The sequence below is a fragment of the Trachypithecus francoisi genome, unplaced genomic scaffold, assembly GCF_009764315.1.
Source record: "Trachypithecus francoisi isolate TF-2019V2 unplaced genomic scaffold, Tfra_2.0 Lachesis_group21, whole genome shotgun sequence".
Taxonomy (NCBI): Eukaryota; Metazoa; Chordata; class Mammalia; order Primates; family Cercopithecidae; genus Trachypithecus; species Trachypithecus francoisi.
In genome coordinates, this window is record NW_022681467.1 from 30,628,459 (window position 1) to 30,647,088 (window position 18,630).

The 18,630-nt window shown below is 45.2% G+C and overlaps 1 protein-coding gene and 1 non-coding gene across 4 annotated transcripts in view; both read right to left on the reverse strand.

Annotated features, from left to right (window-relative positions):
• Positions 1-2,735: 2,735 nt before the first annotated feature.
• Positions 2,736-18,630, reverse strand: part of EDEM2 (ER degradation enhancing alpha-mannosidase like protein 2) — a 33,443-nt gene continuing 17,548 nt past the window's right edge. For all 3 annotated transcript variants that reach the window (XM_033186209.1, XM_033186210.1, XM_033186208.1), the window contains 4 exons: positions 14,201-14,325; positions 11,817-11,961; positions 5,900-6,021; positions 2,736-3,304 (listed from right to left, as the gene is read on the reverse strand). In XM_033186209.1, coding sequence (XP_033042100.1) covers positions 2,804-3,304; positions 5,900-6,021; positions 11,817-11,961; positions 14,201-14,325 — 893 coding nt within the window. In that variant the 3' untranslated portion in view covers positions 2,736-2,803. The remainder of the gene's footprint in view (positions 3,305-5,899; positions 6,022-11,816; positions 11,962-14,200; positions 14,326-18,630) is intronic.
• On the reverse strand, positions 4,514-4,585 carry LOC117069150. The gene has a single exon (XR_004431400.1). It is a non-coding gene; the product is annotated as a small nucleolar RNA SNORD56 (small nucleolar RNA).

Here is an 18,630-nt window from a genome sequence, read left to right on the forward strand (position 1 = left end):
GAACCATTCTTGAAAAATAAAAACACCAGCCTAGGCAACATAGCAAGACCCCATCTAAACAAAAAATTTAAAAATTAGCCAGGCAATGGCGTGGACCCGTAGTCCCAGCTATTCGGGAGGCTGAGGTGGGAGAATCACTTGTGCCCGTGAGGCTGCAGTGAACTGTGATCACCCCACTGGGTGACAGGGTGAGACGCTGTCTCAAAATAAATAAATATACAAATAAAAATAAAAATAAAAGTAAAAATTCAAATCTGATGATGCCTCTAGATCTTAACATCAACTTTAAAAACCAGTTATATTATAAATACCTCAGAGATGCAATTAACAAAATCCATAATATGGGAAATCTACAGGACACACAACTGTTGTCTTCAACAAACAAACTGCAGTGGGAGGAGTGGGAAGGGAGGGAGGGAAGGAGAGGGAAAGAATTTATGTGAATTAAAAGACACTTCAGAGATATATCATCTAATTTCAAATATATAAATTAACCCTATGTGGGTCCTGATACAAACAACCTATAATACAAAGTTATGAAACAAAACATTTTGAACATTGGAGAGGATATCAAAGAATAATGATTGATTTTTATAGGTGGGCTTTGGGGATGCATTCTGAAATACTTTTAGGAATAAAATGTTTGGAATCCTAAATAATCCAGTGTAGCTATAAATGAAATAAGGTTGGCCATGAGTTCATCATCTTTGAAGCTAGTTTGTTGAAACTGGTGAGCACACAAGGGATGAGCACACAAGGGATGGCTGTCCTGTTCTCTCCACTTTTATGTATTTAAAATTTTACTTAGCCAGGCTTGGTGGCACACACCTGTGGTCCCAGCTACCTGGGAGGCTGAGGTGGGATGATCGCCTGAGCCTGGGAGGTGGAGGCTTCAGTGAGCTCAGATCATGCCACTGCATTCCAGCCTGGGGGTGAGTGAGATCCTGTCTCCAAATAAATAAGAAAAATAATAAAAAATAATATAAAATAAAAATAATAAAATAAAATAAAATAAAATAGTACAGCCTGGCCAGGCATGGTGGCTCACTTTGAGAGGCCAAGGTGGGCAGACTGCTTGAGCTTAGGATTTTGAGACCAGCCTGGGCAACGTGGTAAAACCCCATCTCAACAAAAAATACAAAATTTAGGAAAATTAGCCAGGCATGGTGGCATGCTCCTGTTGTCCCTGCTACTCAGGAGGCTAAGGTGGGAGGATCACTTGAGCCCAGGAGATCAGGGATTGCAGGGCTTGCAGTGAACCGTGATTGCGCCACTGCACTCCAGACTGGGGAACAGGGTGAGACCCTGTATCAAAAAAAAACTTTACGGCCAGGCACAGTGGCTCATGCCTGTAATCCCAGCACTTTGGGAGGCTGAGGTGGGAGGATTGCTTGAGCCCACCACCCTAGGCAACAAAGCAAGACCCCATCTCTAATGTTTATAAATTCAAGACCACCCTGGGCAACAAAGCAAGACCCCATCTCTAATGTTTATAAAAATGTAAAATGAAAAAATTAAAGTTATAAGAAAATAAAATTTAAAAAAGAAATAAAATTTTACATAATTAAAAGTTCACCTCCTCAGGGAGGCTTTTTCCACCCCCCACCCCCCCATTTAAAGCAGCTTATCTTTCCCCATTATTTTCTAGCACAGCCCCCTGTTTTCTTCATGGAACCGATCACAATGTTGTTTTATCTATTTACTAGGTTATTTCTTTCTGCTAGAAATTTAGTTTTACAAGAATAAAAACTGTTTGCCTTGTTTGCTGCTGAACCTCTGGGGCTGGGGCTGGCACACAAAGGTGCCTGCCCAACCCCATGGCTCAAGCCTGTAATCCCAATTTCTCAGGAGGCTGAGGCGGGGGGATTGTTTGAGCCCAGGAGTTTGAGATCAGCCTGGGCAACATAGGGAGACCCTGTCTCTACAAAAATTTTTTTTAAAAATCAGGCAAATTATAGTGGTGTGTGTCTGTGGTCCCAGCTACTCCAGAGGTTGAGATGGGAGGATCATTTGAGCCTGGGAGGTCGAGGCTGCAGTGAGCCATGATCATGCCACTACATTCCAACCTGGGTGACAGAGGGAGACCCTGTCTCAAAAGAAAAAAAGGTGCTTAATAAATCTTTGTTGCTTGGAAGGACAGGTGGATAGATGAGTCAACTAAAGAGTAAGAAGCAGCCAGGCACGGTGGCTCACGCTCATAACCCCAGCACTTTGGGAGGCTGAGGCCGGTGGATCACCTGAGGTCAGGAGTTCGAGACCAGTCCGGCCAACATGGTGAAACCCCATCTCTACTAAAAATTAAAAAAAAAAAATTTAGCCAGATGCAGTGGCGCATACCTGTAGCCCCTGTTACTCAGGAGGCTGAGGCTGGAGAATTGCTTGAACCTGGGAGGTGGAGGTTGCAGTGAGCCAAGATCACGCCACTGCATTCCAGCCTGGGTGACAGAGCGAGTCTCTGTCTCAAAAAAAAAAAAAAAGAAAAGTAAGAAGCACGTGTTGGAGCAAGAACTAACAAAGAAATATATTTATGACAACACTTTCCTCAAAGACACCAGAAAAGGAAGGGAGATTCAACTATCAACCCCTGGGATCTTTGGAGCCAGCTAATTGCATTTAGCCTTTTCTCCAGCTGCATGAGAAAATTAACTAGGTTCACAATTGCCCATAGCCACCAATCTTTTCTTTGAATGAAATCTCATGAAATAGCCCAATATGTAAAACGTGATAACCAAAACATGATACCCAAAAGCAATTTATTATAGTTTAGTCTCAAAAAAATAAAAATTAAAAAATTATCCAGTGGTTATGAGGAGTCAAGGAAAACCTGTCCCAGTAATGCCAACTTGGAGGTGAAGGGCTGACTGGGGCAGCTGAGAAGGGGGACTTTCTGTTTGGCAGGCTTCCTCTCCCTTGCCTGGTCATGGTTTTCAGGTGAGAGGAGTATTCCTGGCCTTGTTGGGGGTTCCCATGGCCCCGAACTCATAGTCTTTTTCTGAAATTTCGACCTGTTGCGTTTGAGAGAGTAGAATTCCCTCATCAAGTCCTCCACCTCCCACTGCTCTTCCTTCAGCCTCTGGCAGCAGTGCAGGGCGGCAGGGTCGATGGGGTGAGCTTCTGTGTTGAAGATGTACCCCCCAGCCCCCAGGATGCACTCCCCATAGGGAGTGATCACCGTGTCAAAGGTGGACCCATTATTGTGGATGAAGTTGGTTGGGTCAAACAGGAGGTAGAGGTATTTCACAGTCTCGGCCAGGAAGAATGACTCCATGCGGTTGTCCAGCTTGTGGTCTCGCAGATCTTTGATCTGACACGTGGGAGAAGGAAGCAAGTTGAATACCATCACAATTTGGTAAGGGTCAGGCAATTCCTTAAGAACTCTTGTTCTGCCACAAAGCAGCTGAGGGCCTGGGAGCAAATCACTAAACTTTTCAGAACTTCACTCTTTCCCAAGCCACCGTCATCTCACCTGGATTATCACGTCAGCTTCCAAATGGGCTTCCAGCCTCCATCCTTACCTCTGCAGTTTATATATACACACTATTTTAAAAAATAGGGACAGAGTCTCACACCATGTTGCCCAGGCTGGTCTCAAATCCCTGGGTTCAAGCAACTCCTCCTACCTTGGCCTCCCAAAGTACCAGGATGACAGGCGTGAGACACACGCCCAGCCCCTACAGTATATGTATAGCATAAATCTTCCCGTCAGTTCTCTACTCAAAACTTTCTGTGAACCCTCCATTTCATGCAGGATAAAAATGGAAGTCATGACCTGGCCCCTGTTCCCTCCCTGCCCTCACCTCTTACCACTCTAAGAGCTCCAGCGGCTGACTTTCTATCCTGAGCTAGTACAGCACCCTCCTGCCTCGGGCTCTTTGCATCTGTGGTTCTTTCTGCCTGGAGCACTCTGCCTCCAGTTTCCCCCATAGCTTGTTCCCTCCCTTCCTTCAGGTCTCTGCTCAAATGCTTCCTCACCAGAAATGTCTCCACTAACCTTCCTCTATGACATGACAATCTCCTATCCCCTTTATCCCACCTTTTTGTGACTATAAACATAGAGCTAATCGTCTCTTTAATGATGGCATAGTACTCCATCGAGAAAATGGATCACCATTTACTTAGCTAATCCTCCCTGGAAGGGCATTCAGATGATTACCAAGTTTTTTTATTTTTTTATTTTTTTTCAGATGGAGTTTCACTCTGTCGCCCAGGCTGGAGTGCAATGACATAGTCTCAGGTCACTGTAACATCCACCTCCCGGGTTCAAGCAATTCTCCTGTCTCAGCCTCCAGAGTAGCTGGGATTACAGGCACATGCCACCACACCCGGTTAATTTTTTTTTTTTGTATTTTTAGTAGAGACGCGGTTTCACCATGTTGGCCAGGTTGGTCTTGAACTCCTGACCTTGTGATCCACCCGCCTTGGCCTCCGAAAGTGCTGGGATTACAGGCCTGAGCCACTGCGCCTGGCCAATTACCAAGTTTTTGTAAGCAACTAATAAGGGGTCTTTTTTTCTCCACTCAGACCCAAAGTATGGAAACTTACTAGGTTCAACTGCTGTTGATGAAAACTATTGACATTGTTTTAGTAAGGAGTCTTAGAGAATTTCAATTGAGTGTTCAGGAATGGATGATTAAGATTACTTGCTACAAATATTTTAGCTTCTCAGAATTAGTAGTACTTCTAAACAAAACATTCTCAGTGAACTCTTACATTTAAAAATATGACTCAAATATGGTCTTGATGTATCAAGACTATTATTTCCTTGCCCTGTTTGACAAAGGTCAGATGCCTGTTCCCATCATTCACCATGGAAGACCTCCAAAGGGCTTCATGTTTATGGAAAGGAGCCCAGCATTCCTAGGAAGGCCCCAGTGGGCTTATCATTTTGGTTTTTCACATAACAACAGCATATTAGAAGCCAAATCATATCAGGGGTTTATTTTTTCCCTTCCACATGTAGGTCTTCTCTCTTCCCCTACACATATCTACATTTTACTTAGAGAATATAATCACATTAAAAAATTTTGCAAAATAAGTGTTTTGTTGTTGTTTTGAATTCCATACCCCAACACCAACTCTGTAGGCTTTTCGGGGAATTTTCTTCCAGACTATTTTCTTCTACATCTGTATTTATATCTTGCCTGCTTGGGTCTTGTATGGATGTGAGATGGCTCTCACCTTCAACCCTTTCAATCTATTCTCCACAGTGCAGCCAGAGCGATCTTTCTAAAGTACAAATCAGATCATGTCACTACTCTGCTGTAAATCCTACCAAGGCTTCACATTCCAAGTAGAAAAAAATCCAAACTCTTTCCTGTGGCTTACACAAAGGCCTATGTGATCTAGCCCCTGCCTACCTCTGGGACCTTATCTCTTCCCACATTTCTCCTTGCTTGCTCCACTCCAGCCACACTGGCCTTCTGTCTACCTGATACATATTCATGGTTTTTTCTCATTAAAACGTAAGTTCCATGAGAGCAGGGCCTCTGCTATAACCCTTGGGCCTAGAGAGTGCCTGACATGTGAAAGACAATGGGACTCTGGATTCCCCTTAAAATCTATTTTAGTGTCTCACAAAACTTTTCGCTAAACTCACCTTTTCAATGTCACCTACTCAAACAGATCAAGGATCTCTGCTGTGGGAGGAAATGCCAAGGGCCTGGGTCAAGATCCCAAGGAACTAATCCTAGCTCTACCTCTACTAGCTGTGAGATCTTTAGCAAGGCACTTAAGCTTCTCTGTTCTTTGGTCTTGCCATCTGTAAAATACAAGCATTATGTATATCTCCAAGGTCTCTTCTAGTGCTGATATATCAGAACTCCCAAAGCTCTACCCTTAAAGAGGCTTCTTAGCAGCAAGAGGAGACTCTTCCCCGTCTTGGGGCCATGGAAACACTTACTGTTGCAAATCCGCACTCCACCTTGCTGATTTTTTCAATGGATTCCACAGCATCTCTTCCGAGTTCTAGGAGAGTGGGATCCCCCGTGGCACGGTAGAGGTACATTGCGCTTTCAATAAGTTCTGCAAAGTCCAAAGTAGACCCTCCTCACTCAGTGGCTGCACAGAGATGGCCTGGGGCCTCTTAGGGCAGTGAGGGACTACTCCCCTCCATATCTTGTCCATAAGGCCCCAACTAGTAGGAACACAGGATACCTCATCCAACGCTGAGTTTCAGAGCCAGTATACCCAAAGCTTGAAGCTCAGTGGAGACCAGCATTAAGGCTGACCAGTGACTCCCACCCCAAGAAGAGAAAGGTGGCCAGGTTCTGGGGTAGAGAAGGTGGCAGAGATTGTTGCCTATTTCCCAATATCTGTTTCCCACTTCCTCCTTAGTAGCAGGATTCCTAACTTTAGCTAAGCACAGGCTGCCTGGCTGCCAACACTAACAACTATTCTAACAGCTATGTGGGATTAAGGACACCATGGCGAGCCATATAAGCCCAAAACATGAGGGAGAAATAAATTTCTATCCTAATTAAGCTACTGTTTTTTTTTCCTGTCACTCAGAGTCTAACCTAATTCTAAAATGCAAAAGAAGAGTAAGGGGCCGGGTGCGGTGGCTCATGTCTGTAATCCCAGCACTATGGGAGGCCGAGGCAGGGGGATCATGAGGTCAGGAGATTGAGACCATCCTGGCTAACACGGTGAAACTCCGTCTCTACTAAAAACACAAAAAATTAGCCGGGCATGGTGGCAGGCACCTGTGATCCCAGCTACTCAGGAGGCTGAGGCAGGAGAATGGCGTGAACCTGGGAGGCGGAGGTTGCAGTGAGCCGAGATCACACCACTGCACTCCAGCCTGAGCAACAGAGCAAGACTCCGTTTCAAAAAAAAAAAGAGTAAGAACCTGGCATCATAAGGCTCTTTCTGAGATAGGATAGGTCAAAAGAAAAGGCTGAGATATCCAAGAGCAGACCAGGCATGGTAGCTCATGCCTGTAATCCCAGTGCTTTGGGAATCCAAGGTAAGAGGATAGTTTGAGCCCAGGAGTTTGAGACCAGCCTGGGCAACATAGCAAGATCTTGTCTCTACAAAAGATAAAAATAATTAGCTGGGTGTGGCATGCACCTGTAGTCCTAGCTACTCAGGAGGCTGAGGTAGGAGGATCACTTGAGCCCAGGAGTTTGAGGCTGCAGTGAGCCATGATTAAGCCACTGCGGCATTCCAGCCTGGGTGACAAGAGTGAGAACTTATCTAAAAAAATAAAAATACAAAAAATAAACCACCAAACCATCATTCTAACAAAGATGTGGTCATCAGTTCACTGTGCCCAGAAGAAAGTGATGTTTTGTCTTGCCCAATTCTATGCCACAATTGGAATTGGATGTTAAGACACGAGCTCTATCTCAAGATGAATATTAGCCAACAGGAGTGGGTCCAGATGAGAATATTTATTCTAGAGAGAAGGAAATCCAAAAAACATGTGTTTATTGCTTTCAAATACCTGAAGAACTATTGCAGAGTTGACTTCAAGGGTGGCCTCAGCTCAATATGTTTTTCTACTTCATCCATCTTTTCTATTCTTTTTTTTTTTGAGACGGAGTCTCGCTCTGTCGCCCAGGCTGGAGCGCAGTGACTGGATCTCAGCTCATTGCAAGCTCCGCCTCCCGGGTTTACGCCATTCTCCTGCCTCAGCCTCCCAAGTAGATGGGACTACAGGTGCCCGCCACCTCGCCCGGTTAGTTTTTTGTATTTTTTTTAGTAGAGACGGGGTTTCACCGTGTTAGCCAGGATGGTCTCGATCTGACCTCGTGATCCGCCCATCTCGGCCTCCCAAAGTGCTGGGATTACAGGCTTGAGCCACCGTGCCCGGCCTTCATCCATCTTTTCTAAGAGAGAGAAGAATCCCTGTCCCCTTTCTATACCATCATCTCCCCGACCTTCTCCTGTCCTGTTTCCACCTGGGCTTGATCAGTGCTTCTCTCCCTTTTGGCTTATTGCTGCAAACTCTAGTTCTTATTTTATTTAATTAATTATTTTTTGAGACAGAGTCTTGCTCTGTCACCCAGGCTGGAGTGCCATGGCGTGATCTCCGCTCACTGCAACTCTGCCTCCTGGGTTCAAGGGATTCTCATGCCTCAACCTCCCGAGTAGCTGGGATTACAGGCATGCACCACCAGGCCTGACTCATTTTTGTATTTTTAGTGGAGACAGGGTTTCGCCATGTTGGCCAGGCTGGTCTCAAACTCCTGACCTCAAGTCATCCGCCCGCCTTGGCTTCCTGAAGTGTTGAGATAACAGGCGTGAGTCACTGCACCCAACCTCTAGTTCTTATTTTAGAGAAAGGGTCTCTGCCTATCTCCCCAGTTCTCTCTTACTTCCTCCTCCTGCTCTCTCCTCACAGGCCTCTAGACAATTGCTAATCTAATTGCTCATATTCTAAGGCACAGACTAAGGTACACTCACTACCAGATGAACACATTCTGTGTGTTCAAAGGCAGAAAAGACAGTGCTCTCATGGGAGGCCTCCTCTTCTGCTTTTTTGTGCTTCTTCTTCTTTTTTTTTTTTTTTTGAGAGCGAGTTTTGCTGTTACCCAGGCTAGAGTGCAATGGCACGATCTTGCTCACTGTAACCTCCGCCTCCCAGGTTCAAGCACTTCTCCTGTCTCAGCCTCCTGAGTAGCTGGGACTACAGGCACATGCCACCACGTCCAGCTAATTTTTGTATTTTTAGTAGAGATGGGGTTTCGCCATATTGGTCAGGCTGGTCTCGAACACGACCTCAGCTGATCCACCTGCCTTGGCCTCCCAAAGTGCTGGGATTACAGGCGTGAGCCACTGCACCCAGCCCTCTTCTGTTTCTAGCAGCTGGTGGGGCCAGTGCCCTCATGAGCAGCCATTGCGCTTCTCTCCTCACATGTGGGCCTCCTAAGCATGTTAGTTATTGCTTTACTTTCCTGTGCATCTGGCCAGCTCTGTCGAGCAGTGGTCCCCAACTGTTTTGGCATCAGGGATCAGTTTCGTGGAAGACAATTTTTCCATGAACTGGGGTTGTAGGGAATGGTTTTGGGATAATTCACGCATATCACATTTATTGTGTACCTTATTTATATTATTACGTTGTAATATATAATGAAATAATTACACAATCCACCATAATATAGAATCAGTGGGAGCCCTGAGCTTGTTTTCCTGCAACTAGACAGCCCCATCTGGGGGTGATGGGAGATAACGAGAGATCATCAGGCATCAGCTTCTCATAAAGAGCACACAACCTAGATCCCTCACATACGCAGTTCACAATAGGGTTCGTGGTCCTATGAGCATCTAATGCTGCCACGGATCTGACAGGAGGCGGAGCTCAGGCAGTAATGTGAGCGATGAGGAGCGGCTGCAAATACAGATGAAGCTTCGCTTGCTCACACGCCGCTCACCTCCTGCTGTGTGGCCTGGTTTCTAACAGGCCACGGACTCATACCGGTCCATAGCCTGGGGGTTGGGGGATCCCTGCTCTAGAGGAAGGTGACAGCCCAAAGTTCAGATTTGGACTTACAGGGAGGTAAAAACCTGCAGAGGCCTTTAGGATAGGCTCTGTGCTCCAACACTGCTGATCAGAGACATATACGAGAGTATAAGGATCTGGCAAATCTAGTGAAAGAGTAGTCCTTATCTCCTATCTGCCATTGTTTTGGGGTAGGAAGGATGACTGGATTAAGGCACTCCTGGATTCCTGACAGTGGTGCCTTATATTTTTTCTTTTTTTTGAGACAGGGTCTCACTCCATCACCTCAGGCTGGACTGCAGTGGCGCAATCACGGCTCACTGCAGCTACGACCTCCTGGGCTCAAGTGATCCTCCCACCCGAGCCTCTCAGCTACAGCTGAGATGGGACTACAGGCATGCACCACCGCTCTTGGCTAATTTATTCTTATTTCTCATAGAGACAAGGTCTCACTATGTTGCCCACGGTAATCTTGAACTCCTGGGCTTAAGTGATCCTCCTGCCTTATCTTTCCAGAGTGCTGGGATTACAGGCATGAGCCACTTCATCTGGCCAGTAGTATCCATGAATGCCTTCCTGCCAGGCTGTCCTGCAAATGGAGCAAGGTTGCCTCTGTTAAGTAGCAGGCTCCTTGTCACTTGTCACTCATGGAAACTAAGCAAAAACTAGATAACTACTTGACAGGGCCATATTAGGAAGATTCCAATTAGAACAACTCTCAAGTTCCCTCTAGGATTGTGCAAGCCTATGTCTTACATTTAGTCCCAAACCCTGATCTTTATCTGTTGGTAACAAACACTAGATATGATACCTTCTCAGAGCTTCTTATTTTTATAATGTATTTATTTATTTATTTATTTTGAGATGGAGTTTTGCTCTTTTTTGCCCAGGCTGGAGTGCAATGGCATGATCTTGGCTCACCGCAACTTCCACCTCCTGGGTTCAAGTGATTCTACTGTCTCAGCCTCCCAAGTAGTTGAGATTACAGGCACATGCCACCATGCCCGGCTAATTTTGTATTTTTAGTCGAGATGCGGTTTCATCATGTTGGCCAGACTGGTCTCAAACTCCTGACTTCAGGTGATCCACCTGCCTTGGCCTCCCAAAGTGCTGGGATTACAGGCGTGAGCCACCGCGCCCGGCTGAGTTTCTTGTTTTAAAAACACGCCATGAGAACGAATGCATGGGAAACATCAGTAGCAGTGGCCTCTAAGGAGTCAAAAGTGACTAATTAGCTCTTTAATCCCTCTCCTGGAACCCTCTACACCTCCCACATAATCATTTGAGTTAGAAGAGGAAGGAAATGAGGTAGAAGAAGGCAGCAGAAGCAGAAGCCACTAGGAAAGCCTGTCCCATGGCTGAAAGGCAATTCAGGTGGGAAAGTGGGAAGTGTCTAAGACAATGGGCTCATAGCCTGTTTTGGGGTGGGGGATGACTATGTGTGCTGACTAAGCTTCCTTCCTTTGTCCCCCTTTTTCTTCCCCTCCTCACAATTTTCAGCTTCCCTGAAGTGAATCAGAGGACATCAGCGCTAGAAAGGAACCTAAGAGAGTGTCTCAAATATAGTCCTTTGCTTGATTCTGAGCTGCAAATGGGGAGGTGGAAGAGACTAGGTAATTCCTAAGGTCCGTGCCACAGTTCTAACATTCCATACACATAAGCATAGTTTATCTGACCCATGGACTTAGGAAGTTTGCCTACACTTCTGAACTCCTGATGGCAGGAGCTCAAAAGGAGTCAACCTTGGCCTTTTCCTTCTCACTCATTTCCTGATTTGAAAGAGTATACTGGGCCAGTCGCGGTGGCTCATGTCTGTAATCCCAGCACTTTGGGAGGCCAACGTGGGTGGATCACCTGAGGTTGGGAGTTCAAGACCAGCCTGACCAACATGGTGAAACCCCATCTTTACTAAAAATACAAAATTAGCTGGGCATGGTGGCTCATGCCTGTAATCCCAGCTACTCAAGGAGACTGAGGCAGGAGAATCGCTGGAACCCAGGAGGCAGAGGTTGCAGTGAGCCAAGATCACGCCATTGCACTCCAGCCTGGGCAACAAGAGCAAAACTCCATTTCAAAAAAATAAAAATAAAAAAGAAAGAGCTTGCAATTTAGTTAGGAGTCTTGGGTTCCAGGCCTAGCTCCTACACTTAAGAACCAGAGGCGAGCCATTTCATCCCACTAGGCCTCAGTTTCTGTATCTGAAAACATGGGGATAATTAACTCCTAGGAAGAAAACCGCCCAGAGCCACTGGAAGGAACAGATGGAAAAAAATGAACTTGTGGGCAGTTGTGGAGCATGGAGCCTTGTAGAGGGGATTTGGGGTTTCAGGAACCAGAGCCTGCGGGCAGATGACAAGCCAGAGAGCCTGCTCACCTGGCCGAAGTGGGTAGCCCTCTCGCTTCTCCACTGTGTATCCCTGAGGAATGTTGTAGAATTCCGGGAGCCCCCCAAACTGCTTCCATACGGTGTAGTAGTTGAGGAAGGTCCTCATGGCATTGTCAATGTCTCCAATGAGGCTCTGTGAGAGAAAGCGGCTATTAGGCAGGTAGACAACAGGCATGAAACCCTACAGACAACCTTAAGAAGAAACAAAGTAAAATCTGCAGGGCCAAAAAGGCCTTGAATCAATCCGAGTCTGCCAGTTACTCAGTGTGGTGCTGAGCCAGGCACTGGACTTCTCCAAGCCTCATCTATAAGACTAACATACACCACCTATCTTATACATTGTTGGAAGGAACAGAGATTGTATGTTAAGTCCCTAAATCTTCAGAGTCACTGTCAGCTACTAACAGTTTTGGAATTCAGCCAGCCAGTTCAAAAGTCTAAGAATAGAGAAAATTTTGTGCTAAGTCTCACTCCCACCACCACACCCCCAAAAGATAACCATTTTTGTTTTTGTTTTTGAGACAGGGTCTTGCTCTGTCACCCAGGTTGGAGTGCAGTGGCACAGTCATGGTTCATTACAGCCTTCACCTCCTGGGCTCAAGAGATCCTCTCACCTCGGCCGGGCGCGGTGGCTCACACCTGTAATCCCAGCACTTTGGGAGGCCGAGGCAGGTGGATCATGAGGTCAGGAGATTGAGATCATCCTGGCTAATGCAGTGAAACCCCATCTCTACTAAAAATACAAAAAAATTAGCTGGGCATGGTGGCGGGCGCCTGCAGTCCCAGCTACTCGGGAGGCTGAGGCAGGAGAATAGTGTGAACCCCGGGAGGTGGCACTTGCAGTGAGCCAAGATTGCGCCACTGCATTCCAGCCTGGGCGACTGAGAAAGACTCTGTCAAAAAAAAAAAAAAGAGAGATCCTCTCACCTCAGTCTCCCATGTAGTTGGGACCACAGGTGCACACCACAACTCCTGGCTAATTTTCTTATTTTACATAGAGATGGGGGTCTCATTTTGTTGCCCAGGCTGGCCTCAAACTCCTGGGCTCAAGTGATCCTCCTACCTCAGTCTCCCAAAGTGCTGGGATTACAACCACGACCCATCCTGCCTGGCTTCAGATAACCATTATAAGTTTCTTGTATAATCTTCCAGAGTTTCTACATGCATGAGTATATGTTATTTTCCCCACACTAAAAAATAGCCTTTGGTTCCTTATTAACAGGGATATTAATTATGTCCATATTTTTAGATACAGAAATTTGGTTTTCAAATATTTTTATTTGAATTGGTTCCAACAACTAATGTGGCAATAAATAATTCTGCATATATGTCACATCAAACAGATGTAAAGTGTTATGTGTGAGATACATTTTCAGAATTAGGATCACTGGGTCAAAGGATATATGCATTTATAATTTTACCTGCTATTGCTAAGTAGCCATTACTACTAATGTAATCTCACAGGGAAGCAACTGACCTTGACGTCTCCACTGGATGTCTCATGGACAGAACAAACTTGTCATTTCCTAAACAAAATTCTTGGTTCCCTTACATTCCCACAAAGTTGCCTCCTTACTCTGGCCTTTTTCCCTTCTTGGTAAATGACCCAACGTCTACCTGGTTATTCTGGATAGAAACCTGGTGGTCATTTTTTTTTTTTTTGAGACAGGGTCTCACTCTGTCACCCAGGCTGCAGTGACATGATCATGGCTCACTGCAGACTTGATCTTCACAGTTCAAGCAATCCTTCCACTGCAGTCTCCTGAGTAGCTGGGACTACAGGCATGTGCCACCACGCTCGGCTAATTTTTTATTTTTTGTAGAGATGAGGTCTCACTATGTTGCCCAGGTGGGACTACTTTTTCTTAAAACTTTCAAAAACGTAGATTATAAAAACATTTTGGTACATGCACTATTTTGGAACAGCAAAGTGAGGCAGATTAGATAAGCTCTAAGATCCTTCCAGCTGCAACTCTACCAGACCATGTAATGAGAAAATAACGAGATGGCAGAGCGGCATGAGCTGCTTCCTGCCCTTTCTCAGGCCCACTGTCAAGAATGAGATTGGACAGAAACGCCCATTGGAGAAACAGCTGCTGCCAGTGGCCATCCCTGCCCAGACTGGAAACGCACTGTCGACTTTTAAGTACCACAACGTTCCATGGCAAACTGGAAGCTCAGTTCCTGACACTTACTTTGGCAGAACTCTAAATCTATCTAATTCACACTAGGTCTCTCTTCCATCCTCAACCTGTCCCTCCAAAAAAAAGTACTCAAGCAACTAACAAAGAACCTTATTTGACTTATACATCAGAATGAGCTTGCTTTGCCAGACCCATAGAAAGATGATCACATTCTTTGATCATTCCTACCTGAAGACCAGGCCAGTAGGCCTCCAAGGACTGGAAGACTGGCATGGACACAGTCCCCTTGTACATCTGCACCCAAAGGTACCAGTCATCGAAGCGGGTGTAGTTCCGGATGGCTTTGTTATACTCTGCAATGGGAGAGATGGGATAATGGACATATGAGTGATTAGGGAGACAAAAGGCAGACCTGGACAACAGAAGTGAGGACTTACACTTTGGAAAGAGCACCAGGATGCAATGAGACAAGCAGGCTAGAAAAGAGCATGGATTCTGGAGTCAAACTTCCAGCTCAAATTCCAGCTCCAGCTCTACCACATTGCTAACCATGAGCTGGGGTGGGTTTTTCCCTTTTAAGTCTCAGCCTTATGATCTATAAAGTGAAGAGGCCAGGCACAGTGGCTCAAACCTATAATCCCAGCACTTTAGGAGGCCGAGGCAGGCAGATCACCTGAGGTCGGGAGTTCAGTATCAGCCTGACTAACATGGAGAAACCCTGTCTCTACTAAAAATACAAAATTAGCAGGGTGTGGTGGTGCATGCTTGTCATCTCAGCTACTTGGGAGGCTGAGGCAGGAGAATTGCTTGAACCTGGGAGGCAGAGGTTGCCGTGAACCAAGATCACACCATTGCACTCCAGCCTGGGCAACAAGAGTGAAACTCCATCTTTAAACAAAAAAGCAGGGGGGAGTAATTGATATGGTTTGGCTGTGTCCCCATCTAAATCTCATCTTGAATTGTAGCTCCCATAATTCTCATGTGTTGTGGAAGGGACCTTGCGGGAGATAACTGAATCATGGGGGCAGTTTCCTCCATACTTTTCTCGTGGTAGTGAATAAGTCTCACGAGATCTGACGGTTTTATAAGGGGTTTCCCCTTTCACTTGGCTCTCATTCTCTCTTGCCTGCCACCATGTAAGATGTGCCTTTCGACTTCCGCCATGATTGTGAGGCCTCCCCAGCCATGTGGAACTATGAGTTGATTAAACCTCTTTTTCTTTATAAATTACCCAGTCTCGAGTATGTCTTTATCAGTAGCATGAAAATGGACTAAAACAGTAATGTTAAGTATCTGTGAGACTTTTCAGTCATTTATTGACACAACAAACATTCGCTGAGCACCTACCAGGTACCAGGCACCTATGAGTTTGTAAACAAGACAAAATCCAGCCCTCAGAGAACTTACATTCTAGTGGGAACTTGAATTTATCCCTTATATCTCTCCCCTAGATTGTAAATCCATGAGGTCTGGGGCTTTGTTTTGTTTACTGCAGAATCTCCCACACTAGTACAATCAGCAATAAATATTTTCTGAATGAACAAAGTATCAAATATACATGCAAATAAATAAGATAATCTCAAACAGGAGTTTTAAGGATTATATGAAACAGTCCATGTTCAGAGCTTGGCACAATGCTTGGCACATCCATGGTATTCAATAAATATTTGTTGAATAAATGAGTAGAGTAGTCCCCCCTTATTTGAGGAGAATACGTTCTAAGACCCTTAGTGGATGTCTGAAACCATGGATAGTACTATATAAACTCTATATATACAGTCATGTGCCATATAACAACATGTTGGTCAACACTGAACTGTAGAGATGGTAGTGGTCCTATAAGATTATAATAGAGGTGAAAAATCACCACAGCCTAAAGATATCACAGCTGTTGTAATTTTATAATGTAATGCATTACTCACTTGTTTGTGGTGATATTGGTGTAAACAAACCTACTGTGCTGCCAGTCATAAAAGTATAACACATACAATTATGTACAGTACATGATATTTGATAATAACTATTTCCTCGCTTATGTATCTACCATACTATTATCATTAGAGTATTCCTTCCACTTAGATAAAAAAGGTCAGCCGGGTGTGGTGGTTCACGCCTGTAATCCCAACACTTTGGGAGGCCGAGGCAAGTGGATCACCTGAGGTCAGGAGTTTGAGACCAGCCTGGCCAACATGGTGAAACCCCATCTCTACTAAAAATACCAAAAATTAGCCAAGTGTAGTGGTAGGCCCCTGTAATCCCAGCTGCTCAGGAGGCCAAGATAGGAGAATCGCAGGAGAATTGAACCCGGGAGGTGGAGGTTGCAGTGAGCCGAGATAGCACCATTGCACTCCAGCATTGGCAACAGAAGCGAAATTCCGTCTCAAAAAGAAAAAAAAAAGTCAACTGTGAAACAGCTTCAGGCAGGTCCTTGGAGGAATTCCAAAGGCATTATTATCATCTGAGATAACAGCTCTGTGAGTGTTACTGCCCCTGAAGACCTTCTAGCAGGATAACATGGGGAAGTGGAAGACAGTGATATTGATGATCCTGACCCCGTGTTGGCCTAGGCTAATGTGTGCTTGTAGCTTAGTTTTTAACAAAAAAGTATGAAAGGTAAAAACAAAATAAAAAAGTAAAAATAGAAAAAAGCTTAGAGAATAAGGATATAAAGAAAATATTTTTGTATAGCTGTACAATGTGTTTTAAGCTAAGCGTTGTTACAAATGAGTCAAAAAGTTTTTAAAAATTTTAAAGTTTACAAAGTAAAAAAGTTACAGTAATCTAATGTTAATTTATTATTGGAGGACAGGCATGGTGGCTCACGCTTGTAATCCCAGCACATTGGGAGGCCGAGGCGGGTGATCACCCGAGGCCAGTTCGTGACCAGTCTGGCCAACATAGTGAAATCCTATCCGTCTCTACTAAAAATACAAATTTTAGGCCAGGCACGGTGGCTCATGCCTGTAATCCTAGCACTTTGGGAGGCTGAGGCGGGTGGACTGCTTGAGCTCAGGAGTTCAAGACCAGCCTGGGTAACATGGTGAAACTCCGTCTCTACTAAAATACAAAAAATTAGCTGGGCATGGCAGCGTGCACTTGTAATCCTAGCTACTCGGGAGGCTGAGGCAGGAGAATTGCTAGAACCCAGGAGGCGGAGATTGCAGGGAGCCGAGATCGTGGGACTGCACTCCAGCCTGGGTAACACAGTGAGACTCTGTCTCTAAAAGAAAAAAAAAAATTAGGCAGGCGTGGTGGTGGGCACCTGTAATCCCAGCTACTCAGCAGGCTGAGGCAGGAGAATCACCTGAACTGGGGAAGCAGAGGTTGCAGTAAACCAAGATCATGCCACTGCACTCCAGCCTAGGCAACAGAGCGAGACTCTATCTCAAAAAAAAAAAAAAAAAAAGAATTTATTATTGGAGAAAGAAAAAAAAAATTTAAATAAATTTAGTGTAGCCTAAGTGTACAGTATTTATAAAGTTTACAACAGTGTAATGTCCTAGACCTTGACATTCACTCACCACTCACCGACTCAACCAGAGCAACTTCCTGTCCTATAAACTTCATTCATGGTTAAGTGCCCTATACAGATGTACCATTTTTTATCTTTTATACTGTATTTGTACTGCACTTTTTCTATGTTTAGATACATAAATACTTATCATTCTATTACAATTATCTATAGTATTCAGGAGAGTAACATGCTGTACAGGTTTGTAGACTAGGAGCAATAGGCTACACTATATAGACTAGGTGTGTAGTTGGCTACACCATCTAGGTTTGCTGAAGTACACCCTATGATGTTTGCAAAATGATGAAATCACCTAACGATGCAATTCTCAGAATATATCCCTGTCATTAAGCAACACGTGACTATTGTTTTTCTATACATACACATCTATGAGAAAGCTTACTTCATTAAATTTTTAAAAATTTTTATTTTTGGCCAGGTGCGGTGGCTCACACCTGTAATCCCAGCACTTTGGGAGGCCGAGACGGGCGGATCACGAGGTCAGGAGATCGAGATCATCCTGGGTAACACGGTGAAACCCCGTCTCTACTAAAAAATACAAAAAACTAGCTGGGCGAGGTGGCGGGCGCCTGCAGTCCCAGCTACTCCGGAGGCTGAGGCAGGAGAATGGCGTAAAACCCGGGAGGCGGAGCTTGCAGTGAGCTGAGATCCGGCCACTGCACTCCAGCCCGGGCGACAGAGTGAGACTCCGTCTCAAAAAAAAAAAAAAAAGATTTTATTTTTGAGACAGGGTCTTAGTCTGTCACCCAGGCTGAAGTGCAGTGGTATGATCATGGCTCACTGCACCCTCAACCTCCCAGGGTCAAGCAATCCTTCACTTCAGTCTCCCAAGTAGCTGGGACTACAGGCACACACCACCACGTCCAGCTAATTTTTTTAAATTTTTTGTAGAGACAAGGTCTCACCATGTGGCCCAGGCTGATCTCGATCTTCTGGGGTCAAGCAGTTCTCTTGCCTCAGCCTCCCAAAGCGCTGGGATTAAAGACACGAGCCACTGTGCCCAGCCGAAAAAGTTTAATTTATAAATTAGGCATGGGAAGAGATTAACAATAACTAATAATAAAACAGCACAATGAGGCCGGGCGCGGTGGCTCAAGCCTGTAATCCCAGCACTTTGGGAGGCCGA